The following is a 13,658-nucleotide window of genomic DNA, read 5'->3' as shown; positions in this document are numbered from 1 at the left end:
ATTGTTGTCTAACTATATCATTTACAGTATGCTAATTTATTTACTACCTTATTATCTTGCTAAATAAAAGAGGAGTAAAAATAAAAGAAAGAGAACAAATCACTTTTTTCTTAAAATATTAATAGATGGACTTAAGGTTGCATAACTTTCTTTGTTACAACTCTATTGTTAGTTGATTTTTTAAATCATCTTCAATACTTTGCATCAATGATAAGTTATCCCTTAATGTGTCATATTTTAAGTCTTTTTGGCCTAGGAAAATAGTCTTAAAAAAATATTCATTTTTGTACATGTTACTAACCACTAATTGTACTTCATTAATTTTGTTTATCATTAACCTTTGTTATTGTGATTTTGGTATTATTGACTTATACTTGTTTTATATCATTTATATTCACTAACCATTATTATTGTGATATTGTTTCTTTATCTTGTAATTTACTTTTATGTCATTATCTTGTAATTTACATTAAAGTACTCATCATCATTGTATAAATTCATCATGCATGTTTATTTTTGTTATTTATTTTATTGTCATCAAACATTAAAAATAACAAAAACATGATAAAATGATAAGACAAAAATATTCATTCCACTCTTAATCAACTTGGACTTAGAGGATTTCATTTTATGACCCTTGCTTGGAGGCATTTTCCTTATCTTTGTGATATTTTGTAAATGTTGGATTTTATTTGTAACTTACATTCATGTTGTAAGAATGGAATCATGGCACCACCTTAGAAAGACATGTTTGTAAGACCATTATCCTTTGTTTAGCTTAGGTCACTTCCGCACACAAAAGGCTTTATCTTGGGCTACCTTACAATGAGACCCCTTCAATTTCTTGTTGGTTACTTTGCACTCATGTTGCATAAGCCAAATTTCATAATCAAATAAAATAAACCCTTGATTCAACGTCAAGCGGCATTTTCATAACCAAATTCAAAAATATTTAATAATTACGATTATTATTGTGCGCCACGAGCCTTAAGTGGTGGAGAATGAGTAAGAATGGAGCATTCCTACCCTTACTCTGATTATTTTGGACACAAGACGCTTGACTTGTTGTCTAGAATAATCACCTTCGCCCATAGACTTTAGTACAATATAATCACAAACACTCATTTCATAAAACCCTTATTCAAGGTAAAAATAATACAACTCATCAAACTCATTTTTGTGTCTTAGGGCATCATCCCGAAAACCCTTTTTTCAAAGATAAAATCAACCAACAGACAAACATTTTCTACTCCGAACTACGGAGCTCTGATTCCTCATACCCGAATGAGTGATATGTAGGCACAAGGGCCTCAATCCTTGGCGATCACTATAATAACAAAAAAAAGCTTTTCCACACATTCTCTTTTGAAAATAAAATAATGATAGATAAATCCCATGTATGTAAAACAACCCAAATGGTTCCCATGGAGTACCATGGACGTAAGGGGTGTTAATACCTTCCCCTTGTGTAACCGACTTCCGAACCCAAATCTCGGTTGCGAGACCGATTCCTTATTCTCTTATAGCGCTTCCCGCGCGCGCCTCCTTTCTGAGGGTTTTATCGACTATTTCCCCTCTCTCCTCCGGTAGAGGTAAACTAAATAAAATTCGGTGGTGACTCTTCTGACTTTGCCTCTCTTTAGAAACTCTTTAGTCCCGGTTTCGTTATCGTGAAATCCCGGTAGTGACGACTAGAGACTCTGCTGGGGACACCAAAATTCCCTAAGAAAGTCTAGCCTAGTTTGGGTTGTTTCTCTTTTACATACGTAGAGATTTATCTATTATCTATTTTTTTCTGTATATACTGCTTTTGTTGCTAACATGTAGATATTTTCTTTGTTTGCCTGTTGGTCCGAAACTTTGGTTCTGTGACGAAGAATTTTTGGAAGCAATAATGATTGCAAAGGAAAAAACCTTGTGTGAAGGACTCCCCACCCGAGTCTGAGAGTTTTGCTTGAGATAGGAGAGGTTGAGTAGTATTGATCCGCGAGGTGCCTTCCTCGTTAGGGTCGTACGAGAACCTCACTTAATGGTAGATTCTCTTAAGGGGATTGATGACCATCGTGCTTTCGGCGTAAGCATTTTTTCTTTTACTAGAGTCAATGACCCTAAGACCCCTTTTAGAACCTTTAAAACTATGGCTAGCCTAGACCGATGGTCGCGTAGTATAGGCCACCGAGGTGTCTTCCTCGTAAGGGTCGATACGAAGATCTCACTTAGAGTAGATGACTTTGATGAAGTAGTCACCTAGCAAGTAAATTGACATAAGCGGCTGACAGTCAAGGAAGTCCATGACTCTAGGGGCAGTGTCTTACACCCAATTTTCTAAAAGCCTTAGATCACACAAAGCGAGAACCTTGGTTTACTAAGCAGTCATTATTAACTCCATGCTTCGTCACGATGGTCCAAAACCATTAACCCATGCCTAAAATCCTGTTGAAATAATAAACCAATCATTTATTCATACATTCATTCATCATTAAAATAATAAGCAAAGCTCTTAAAATTTTCGTTTGTTCGGACACAGAATTACAAGACTATTTTTCAATACAATCATGGATACTTCAACAAGGAAAAGCACTTCTACTTCCTGCTTCAAGAGTCCCGACATCAGTTTATTAAAGGTCCCCTGTTCAAAGGTCGTAGCTCTCAAAGACAACAAGTTTAGAGCCAATTTTGGGAACATCGTAGATCTTCTAACCGAGAAGGTTGACTATGGTGATATCACTACAATGTCTCAATACTATGACATCCCTTTAAGATGTTTCACTTTCCCCGACTTCCAAATCTCTCCAACCTTGGAAGACCTCGAGAGACTCCTCAATCGACCAATCAAAGAATATAACCCTGCCCCGAAGTTGGAAGAAGGCTTTTGTTTGACCAAGCTCTCACTCACCTTGGGTATCAACGCCAACAAGCTAGTGGATAATTGGGGCGTTAAAGGATCCATCAAAGGTTTAACACAAAAGTTCCTAAAAGCCCATGCTTGGGAAAATATTAAAAAAGGAATACCCGACTTTGTAGTGCAACCTTGGCACTTTTGATTCATGGAATTGTCCTCTTCCCAAATATGGACAAGTTCGTGGATCAGTTAGCAGTTGAAGTCTTTTTAACAAAGAATTTGTTGCCTTTTTTAATTGTCGATTTCTACCATACCTTCCATACAAGGCATGAGAAGAAGGGAGGTACTTTCCTTTGTTGCGCTCCTATGCTACATCTTTGGATGAGGGCCCGCATGCCTCAAAGTGGACCCTTCACCGAAAATAAACTGACATGGCCGCAAAGGTTCGCATCTCTCTCTGCCAACTCAATTCTATGGTACTAGAGGGAATGGGATACAAAGGACGTCATCGCAAGATATGGAGATTTCTCTAACGTACACTTAATAGGAACACAAGGTTGCATCAACTACAACCTTGCTATACTCAAGAGACAACTAGGATACGCCATGACGAGTCCCCCCGAGGAAAGAGATTTCACTCCATTTGTCATCAATACCATGGATCCGCTTGATTCAAACGTGAAAAGAGTGAGAAAAGCTTGGACAAGCATAGTCCGTATTGACCATGAATGGGGTAAGAAAAATATCCTAGCCAAGGAACCCTACTATGTGTGGGTAAAAGAGAGGGTTAGGGTGGTTAAGATGCCATTTCTGTTTGATCCTTCTTCATTCTCGTTGATGCCCGAGCCCGAGCCTATCCTACAAGAGGACATGGACAAACTTACCAGCCAAATCAAAGAGTTCGAGTTGGAAAACACTTAACTACGAGTCCAACTCAATCGTGCCAAGGAACGTAACCACGTCTTGAAGGATAAGGGTAAGCAAGTCTGTGAAAAAATTGAAGATAGAAAGAAAAGGCTCTGATTAGCCGAGGGACAAAGAGTTTGGGTTGGTGGAGCTCTACAAGGAGCTAATTTTGAGCTAGACTTCCGCAACGAAGAGTTGGATCGAGCGTTCTGAATCATCAAGGACCTTGAAAATACTATCGAGAGGTCTAATGCCATGAAGAAAGAAGTGAGGGAAGATTACGATGCCCAGATTCTCGAACTAAGGACCACCCTAAAAGAGTATAAGTACTTTCTAGCCAAGGAGCAACTAGAGAAAGAAAAGGTTCACTGAAGCTTCATGCGTGAGTAGTTCAACCTTGGACGAGCTTGCGAGCAAATCAAGAACTTGAAGAGGGAAATCTATGACCAAGCCTATGTAGAGTTGTAAAACAACTGCAGACATTGGGAGGAACGTTGTCATGGATTCGAAGCTGCCATTGCTCAAAGGGACGAAATCATCCATAATCTCTAAGCCCTTTACGAAGAATGGAGGGACAAGTACACCAACATGACGATATTAACTAACTATGCCCTTCAAGACTTTCCCGACAAGTTGAAGGAGGCGAATCTGATCATGTGCCTAGATAATACCCCTAAAGAGGTCTACCACTTCGTCAAGTTCTGCAAAAGAACAATGGCCGAACTCATCACTGACATTGAGGCTCTCCGCAAGTCTCAAGGGGTCACTTTTAGGGTGGATATCTAGTTGGTTTATTTGCTTCCATTAGTTGTATTTTGCAACTTCTATGTATTGCAGTCTATTTTCCCTTCAAAAGATAAATGAAAGTTGTGATTTTTCTCTATTGTGTTTTCCTCTATTTATGATTGTGAACTTGAATCGTCAAGTAGTTTTTGCAATGAATAAACACGAATAACTAAAAAGATCTTTGCTTTAACACAAAAATCATGCATCATTTGCATCCTTCGAAACACAAAAGCATAAAAAACACACATCCATCCACCTTTTTCTTCTGACCAGAACCACTCTCCAAAGCTGACTTTTCGGTATGATACACGAGGACGTCGACAAGCTGTCATGGAGCAACTTCAAGAGAACCAAGTTGTCCTTCAGGAAGAAGTATCCCAAATGCGGTCCCAAATGCGGCAGTTGATGGAGACCATTCAAGCAGTTGCAAGAGGCCAAGAGGTTATGGCAAAACGCAAGAAGAAATGAACCAACGTGTCAGTACTACCAATCCTCCTACCCCTCCAGCGGTCGAAACTCCGACTCCAGTTCCTCAAGTTGATCCTCCAATTAACATTAATACACCTGACGGTGTTCCAAACGATAATCCTCGTCCTCATGTTTTTGAGATAGACGACCAACACGATGCATTCTTCAGCCCAAGGGATGCTTCTCAGGATGACGCCTTCGGCTCAGCAACCAACGAGGTGGAGAGGAAGGTGAAGGCTATCGAGGAAAAGCTCAAGGAAATGGGGAACACTGATGTTTTCGGCCTTGATGCGGCAGAAATGTGCTTGGTACCTGGGGTCATCATTCTGGCCAAGTTCAAAGTTCCAGACTTTGAAAAATATAAGGGAAATAGCGACCCTATGACGCACATAAGGCATACTGCCGAAAGATGGCTGCCTATTCCAGCGGAGGGAAATGGCTGAGCCATTCCTTAAGCACTATCAGTACAACACTGATATGGCACCTAATCGCACGTAGTTGCAAAATCTGACTTAGAGGTCTGAGGAGTCCTTCAAAGAGTATGTCCAATGGTGGAGGGAATTAGCTGTTAGGGTACAACCCCCATTGCTAGAAAGAGAACTGGTAGACATGTTTATGGGAAACCTGCAAGGTCCATACCTTGATAGAATGGTAGGGAGCACCTCTTAGGGCTTCTCCGACATGGTCTTAGCCGGTGAAAGGATAGAAAATATGATTAAAATGGGAAAGATCCAAAACTCTGCCAGTACTTCTAGTGCATCGAAGAAACCTTTTGTTCCCTACGGTAAAAAACAAGAAGGAGAGACCAATGCCGCCTCCATCATTCGAACAAGAAATCCCACTTATCCACAAGTAGTCGCCATATCTCCCGTCCAACCAAGTCAACAACAACCATTTGCAATTCCTGTTTAAACTCAACAACAAAAACAACGGTATCAACAACAACCGCAACGTCAGCAACCACAGTATCAACAACAACAACAAAGGATATGAAGGCCCGAGAGAAGATTTGACACAGTTCCTATGCCTTATAGCCACATTCTACCATATTTATTGAGGGAATCACTTGTACAACTAAGGGAGTTAGGACCCCCACCAACGGTTCTTCCTCCCGGTTATGATGCAAATGCCCGCTGTGAATTTCATTCTGGCGCTCCTGGGCATTCGATCAAGAGTTGTGAAGCATTAAAGTACAAGGTTCAAGATCTTATTGATTCTAAGGAAAACACGTTCGCACCCAAGGGGCCGAATGTAAACAATAACTCGATGCCCCCTCACAACAATGCATCCGTGAATATGATGGAAGCTAACAATGGAAGGAGATTGATCTCCTGTGTGGACGAGTTAAAAAGACCACTCATCGAGATCAAGAATGCTTTAATGAGGGATAATGCCTTTCCCATCTGTAGTAATGACTATGAACACTGTCTGATTAACCCGCAACAGTGTAGGACGTTGAAGTCTGCCATACAACAATTAATGGACCAAGGGATCTTGGTGGTAGACTACCCGTCCATAAAAGAAGATGTGTCTACCCTCGAGATACCATACGACGAAGTCCCTCCTCTACAAATTCCATATGACTTCTCTCAGTTAACTTTGTCAACAAATCATGTTACTCCGATCATAATAAAGGTTCCCACACCATTCCCGTATGTTGACACCAAGGCAGTCCCATGGGTGTATGACACCTCAGTCTACATTCATGGCCAGAAAATTCAAGAAGAACAATTGAAGTCTAGTGATCCAATGATCAATATCACCGGCACTGGCGGAATTACAAGAAGTGGAAGGATATTTGCACCGACACTCACTCCAATTGGAACTATCAATCCTTCAACTTCAGACAAAGGCAAACAAATTGATGGCACTAATCAAAGACAAGACCCTGCACCTTCCAATGAAGTAGACGAGTTCTTACGCATCATCAAGAAGAGCGATTATCGAGTAGTTAATCAGCTTAACCAAACACCCTCGAAGATCTCAATGTTGTCTTTATTAATGTGCTCGGAGGCCCATAGGGATGCTTTGGCAAAAAAAATTAGGACATCTCACGTACCGCAAGAGATCTCTGTTTGTCAGTTTAAAGGAGTAGTTAACAATATCGCTACTAGCTTAAGCTTGGGTTTCAGTGATGAAGAGCTTCCTGCCGAGGGGAGGAATCATAACAAGTCTCTCCATATTTCTATTGAGTGTGTGGACACAGTCCTATCAAGAGTTTTGGTAGACACTGGGTCTTCCCTCAATGTGATGCCTAAGAGCTCCTTTGCTAAACTGACTGTTGAAGGACTCGTAATGAAGCCGAGTGAGCTTATAGTAAGAGCATTTGATGGGACTAAAAGGACTGTAATCGGTGAGGTGAATTTGCCTATGAAGATTGGTCCCCATACTTTCCTTATCACTTTCTTCGTAATGGATATCTATCCAACCTACAGTTGTCTGCTTGGGAGGCCTTGGATCCATTCAGCTGGTGTAGTCACTTCAACGCTCCACCAAAAATTGAAATTCTTAGCTGATGATAAACTAGTTATTGTCGAGGGTAAGGAGGACATTATGGTAAGCTACCTCGCATCTTTCCGATACGTTTGAAGTTATCAATGTTGAAATGGTTTTCCCAGCAAGGGATGAATCAAAAGATGCCGAATGTCCAATGGCGTCTCTTAAAGACACCCTGACAATCATAAAGGATGGACACCCCCAAGGATGGGGAAGATTGCTTGAACTTCCTGCCAACAAGGACCGTACCGGTTTAGGATACAACTCCCAGAATTTGAAGAAGCCTGCGCCGATAGCTACAAGGGGAGTGCTCCCGCTATCCAAAAACTTCTCAAGCGTTGGTTACCTTGATGACAATCGTATATGTGTCGTGGAAGAAGAAGAAGAAGAAAATGTTAGGTTGATCTTCACAAAGACTGATGGAAAGGGTGCCACCAAATGGACTGAGATTGAAATACCTAAAGTGACCTTGATTGAAATGTAATTCCCAATGTTGTTTTCCTTCCTTTTTATCAAAAGAACCCATGTTAAGCCCAAGGCATGGAGGAATCATTTGTAGGGCCTCATCAAATTTCCTTATTAATCATTAATGAAAAAGGTTCTTGTTCGCAATAAATTTTGAGATCCTTGCCTTTCATTTATTTATTTCACCTTTTTCAAAATGGCATTTTTCTTTTCTTTTTTTAAAAAAAAATCTTTTCAAATCATCCTTTCTTTCATACCAATAAAAGCGTGGACCTATCATGCAAATCATCTTCGACAACCACCAATGACAATTCTGCTACGGTCTCATACGACTTTGACAACCCGATTAATCAAGCCGATGAAGAGTGTGAGGAAGAGGCCAAACTCCCAGAAGAATTGGCAAGGCTGCTCAAGCAAGAGGAAAAAGTCATCCAACCGCACGAAGAATCAGTGGAAGTGATTAACCTTGGGACAGATGAGAAAGCGAAAGAAGTCTGAGTCGGCTCCGCTCTATAAAACGAGGTGAAGGAAAAATTGATTGAGCTCTTGAAGGAATACAAAGATGTGTTTGCATGGTCATACCAAGATATGCTCGGCCTCGATACTGACATTATGGTCCACCATCTACCCCTTAAAGAAGAATGCCCTCCAGTAAAGCAAATGCTACGAAGGACTCGTCCCGACATGGCTATGAAAATCAAGGAGGAGGTACAAAAGCAGCTCAATGCCGGCTTCCTAGCAGTCTCCAATTATCCTTAATGGATAGCTAACATTGTGCCTGTACCTAAGAAGGATGGCAAAGTAAGAATGTGCATAGATTATAGATATCTAAATATAGCAAGTCCCAAAGATGACTTTCCACAGCCACACATTGACGTGTTAGTAGATAATACCGTTCAGTTCTCTGTTTTCTCTTTTATGGATGGTTTCTCCGGTCATAACCAGATCCGCATGGCTCAAGAAGATATGGAGAAAACCACTTTCATAACACCATGGGGCACCTTCTACTACAAGGTGATGCCTTTTGGATTGAAGAACACCGGCACCACATACCAACGAGCCATGGTCACTCTCTTTCACGATATGATCCATACAGAGATTGAGGTCTACGTTGACGACATGATAGCTAAGTCTCAAACCGAAGAAGAACACCTTTACAATCTAGAAAAGTTGTTTGAGAGGCTAAGGAAGTTCAAATTGAGGCTTAATCCCAACAAATGCACATTTGGGGTAAGATCCGACAAACTGTTAGGTTTTATCGTCAGTCAACGTGGCATCGAAGTAGATCCCGAGAAAGTAAAGGCCATACAAGCTATGCCTGCACCCAAAACCGAGAAGGAAGTCTGGGGATTCCTAGGTAGATTGAACTACATTGCTAGGTTCATATCTCACCTCACTGCCACTTGTGATCCAATATTAAAACTTCTTCGAAAGGATCAAGCCATCATTTGGAACGATCATTGCCAAGACGCATTTGAGAAAATAAAGGAATATTTACAAGAACCTCATGTGTTGATGCCTCTTGTACCTGGTAGACCATTAATCATGTATCTCACCGTTCTCGAAGGATCAATGGGTTGTGTCCTCGGCCAACATGACGAGACTGGTAGAAAAGAGCATGCAATATACTACTTGAGCAAGAAGTTCACTGATTACGAGAGTAGGTATTCGATGCTTGAAAAGACTTATTGCGCACTAGCATGGGCTGCCAAACGTTTAAGACAGTACATGCTCACTCATACGACATTATTGATCTCTAAGATGGATCCATTCAAATACATCTTTGAGAAGCTGACTCTAACCGGTAGAGTAGCCCGATGACAAATGGCTTTAACCGAGTACGATATCCAACATGTCACTCAAAAGGCCATCAAAGGGAGTGTATTGTCTGATTATCTTGCACAACAACCCTTGGAGGACTATCAGTCTATACGTTTTGAATTCTCCGACGAGGATATCATGTTGATTAGGGATTGCAACATCCCCGATCCCGAGGAAGGACCCGAGCCTGGATCCCGATGGACCATGGTTTTTAATGGAGCTTCTAATGCTCATGGAAATGGCGTTGGGGCGGTAATCACTTCTCCAACTAGTTTCCACCTCCCCTTCACCGCCCAATTATGTTTTGAATGTACAAACAATATGGCCGAATATGAGGCTTGTATCTTTGGTATTGAAGCTGCTATCGATCTTAGAATCAAAATCCTGGAAGTTTATGGAGATTCAACCTTGGTAATCAACCAAGTCAAAGGAGATTGGGATACTAGAGATCATAAGCTCATTCCTTACAAAGAGCATGTCTTGAAACTAGTCCCCTACTTCGATGAAATTACATTCCACCATATCCCTCGAGAAGAGAATCAGCTAGCTGACGCTTTGGCAACTTTGGCGTCCATGTTTAAAGTTGAGTGGAAGAATGAAGCGCCGTCCTTTCACCTGATTTACTTAGACGAACTTGCTTACTGTCTGGAAACAGAAGATGAAACTGATGGTCATCCTTGGTTCTATGACATCATGAAATTATTAGAGAACCAAGAGTATCCCGCGGACGCGTCCATCACCGAAAAGAAGTATCTTCGAAAACTATCATCCAAATTCTTCTTAAGTGGAGGGGTATTATACAAGAGAAATTATGATTCGGTTTTGCTTAGATGTGTGAACAAGCAAGAAGCAAACCAGATTATAATGGAAATTCATGAAGGATCCTTTGGGAAGCATGCCAGTGGTAGCACTATGGTAAAGAAAATTTTAAGGATCGGATACTACTAGATGACTATGGAGATTGACTGCCATCGCCATGTACAAATCTGCCACAAGTGCCAGATCTACACCGATAAAATCCATGTGTCGACAACGCCTCTCAATGTCCTAACATCACCTTGGCCTTTCGCCATGTGGGGCATTGACGTGATCGAACGCATAGAGCCAACTGCCTCAAATGGACACCGCTTTATCCTTGTAGCCATTGACTATTTCATGAAATGGGTAGAAGCAACCTCGTACGCCAATGTTACCAAACAAGTGGTGACTCGATTCCTCAGGAAAGAAATCATATGCCGTTATGGGGTCCCCAACAAGATCATTACTGATAATGGATCTAACCTTAATAATAAAATGATGAAAGAGCTATGCCAAAGTTTCAAGATCGACCACCACAACTCATCGCCTTATAGGCCTAAGATGAATAGTGTTGTTGAGGCAGCTAACAAAAACATCAAGAAGATCATGCAAAAGATAGTGGAAACCTGCAAAGACTGGCATGAAATTCTCCCATTCTCATTACACGACTATCGTACTTCCGTACGCACTTCCACTGGGGCAACTCCCTTCTCCCTTGTGTACGGCATGGATGCAGTCTTACCGGTCGAAGTAGAGATTCCTTCCTTAAGGATTTTGACAGATGTTAAGCTGGATGAGTCTGAGTGGGTACAAGCTCGATTTGACCAACTAAACTTCATTAATGAGAAGCGGTTAGCAGTCATCTGCCATGTCCAACTCTATCGAAAGTGCATCAAGAGAGCACATGATAAAAAGGTTTTCCCCCGCAGCCTAAAGACCGGAGACCTCGTATTGAATAAGATTCTTCCAATCCATACTGGCCCCAGGGGAAAATGGACGCCAAACTACGAAGGCTCGTATGTTGTAAGAAAGGTCTTCTCCGGAGGAGCCTTGATCCTTGCAACTATGGATGGTGAAGATCTTCCATCCCCGGTGAATGCGGATTCAGTAAAAAAATACTATGCTTAAAAAAAAAAAATATATATATATATATATACATAATAAAAAAAAGAGAAAGTCTGATATGTCGAAAACTCGAAAGGGCAACTTATACAAAAATGGGTATCCCGGTAGACTGAAAACCCAAAAGGGTGGTCTAGGAAAAAATTAGGGATTTAATAAGAGCAAGAGGCTGCATCCCGTAAGGAATCCTTCTTCATTCCTTGGCGAGTCAATTATGTGGGTCCTCCAGCAAGTCAATCATATCACCCTCCTTCAAAAAGTCAGATCAAAGGGCGACCAAAGGCATAGAGGCTATAGCAGAGTTGGAATTTGGTGGAAACCCGAGATGTTTCATTGCCATTACAATTATCGTTTTCTTTTCGTAATCACCTCTTTTAGGAATTGCTTCCTTTGTACAAAATCCCCATTTTTTGGGGACCACTTATCAATAAAATCAGTTCCCTCACATGTGTTCCATATTTTTACTTTTCTTGCTTTGTCTGAGAAATATGACTTTTTGCCTAAATAATATTACATTGGAAAAAATTTCGATTAAAAGACCCTTTTCAAAAAAAAACTATAAGGGAGACAACATCGGATTACAATTATTTCCGAAATTTGCTAAAGGTAACCAAAACGCATTTGGAATTTCCAACTCGAGGGTGTCACACAGCCCCTTGGACTTGGCCAATCATTTCTCCCCCTAGTAGGAATTCTCAAACATTACATTCAGTGTTTACTTGAACGTCGAGTTCCAATTTCTCAAGTATCGGAAAGTCAGTACACTTTCCTCAATCACCCTTTTTTAAGCCTAATCTCCATTGGCATTCCCCAAATACACTCATTCACAAAGCCCAAACATACTTGGCACAACTTGCAAACCCTGCATTTCATATATTTCCCACGAAATCCCAAACACGCATTGGCATACATAACATCGCATAATAAGTATATCCTTAACTTACTCAAATTAACTCGCCAGAGTTCGGAGTTTTCCAACCGTTGTTAGAAATTTTCCCAAATAAAATCAATGTTCACCCTTAAAACATTTCCCAAGCACAGCCGCGTGTTCTAGCCTTTGCTGGGAATCATCGCTAAGCTATTTCGTTTCATTTTCAAGTTTCCCCAGAGGAGTCAGGCATTCTAGCCATTGCTGAGAAACATCAATGTACTTCTTCTATCCCTAGAAAGTCATCAACACATTTTCCCCGCAGAGTCAGGTATTCTTACCGTTGTTAAGAATCGTCACTTAATTCTCTTTTTTTTAGACTAAAGGCCTTTGGGCTCATTCCCCAAGCCGAGTCACACATTCATAACTGAGAATCATCCTTGAGTTCATTTTTCCAATAGATGTCAGGTATTCCAGCCATTGCTAGGAATCGTCACTTGAGATCTGTATTCTCCTCAACAAAGTCAGGTATTCTAGTCGTTGTTAAGAATCATCACTGAACTGTTTGATCTTTCCGGCGAATTTCAGGTATTCTAGCCATCGCTAAGGATCATCATTGTACCGTCATGAAGTTGTATCTCTAGTCGATTCAAGTATTCTAGCGGTTGCTAAGAATCGCCGTTGAACAACCCCTTTTTTCCCTCAAGAGTCGGGTATTCCAACTGTCGCTAGGAATCATCACCGTACCTTGTCTTTTCTCCCCAACCGGTTTAAATGGTACAGCCGTCGCCAGGCATCATCATTTAAAACCATTTATCATCCTCACTAAGTCGGGTATCGTAGCCATTGCTAAGAATCATCACTGAATTCGTTTGTTTGACCCCCAATACATGTTAGGTGTTATAGTCGTTGCTAAGAAACACCATGTTGTTTTTCCCCGACCGTTGCTAGGAGCGGTCACCATTGTTCTCATTCCCTAGTGAAATTTTATTCCCTTAATTATTTTCTTGGGATTTTCACATCAAAGTTTTCTCATTAAGAAGATACTTAGGGTGCATACATCATATTGCATGCGTAATCATCATA

General features: G+C 40.9%; 1 protein-coding gene across 1 annotated transcript; it reads left to right on the top strand.

Annotated features, from left to right (window-relative positions):
- Window positions 1-6,025: 6,025 nt before the first annotated feature.
- On the top strand, window positions 6,026-7,591 carry LOC127138115 (uncharacterized). The gene has a single exon (XM_051064516.1). It carries the CDS (start codon window positions 6,026-6,028, stop codon window positions 7,589-7,591), a length of 1,566 nt encoding a protein of 521 aa, XP_050920473.1.
- The last annotated feature ends 6,067 nt before the right edge of the window (window positions 7,592-13,658 follow it).

This window comes from Lathyrus oleraceus, chromosome 4 (assembly GCF_024323335.1).
Source record: "Lathyrus oleraceus cultivar Zhongwan6 chromosome 4, CAAS_Psat_ZW6_1.0, whole genome shotgun sequence".
Taxonomy (NCBI): Eukaryota; Viridiplantae; Streptophyta; class Magnoliopsida; order Fabales; family Fabaceae; genus Lathyrus; species Lathyrus oleraceus.
Note: the sequence above shows the minus strand (reverse complement) of the source record. Positions and strands in the feature narration are given on the sequence as shown.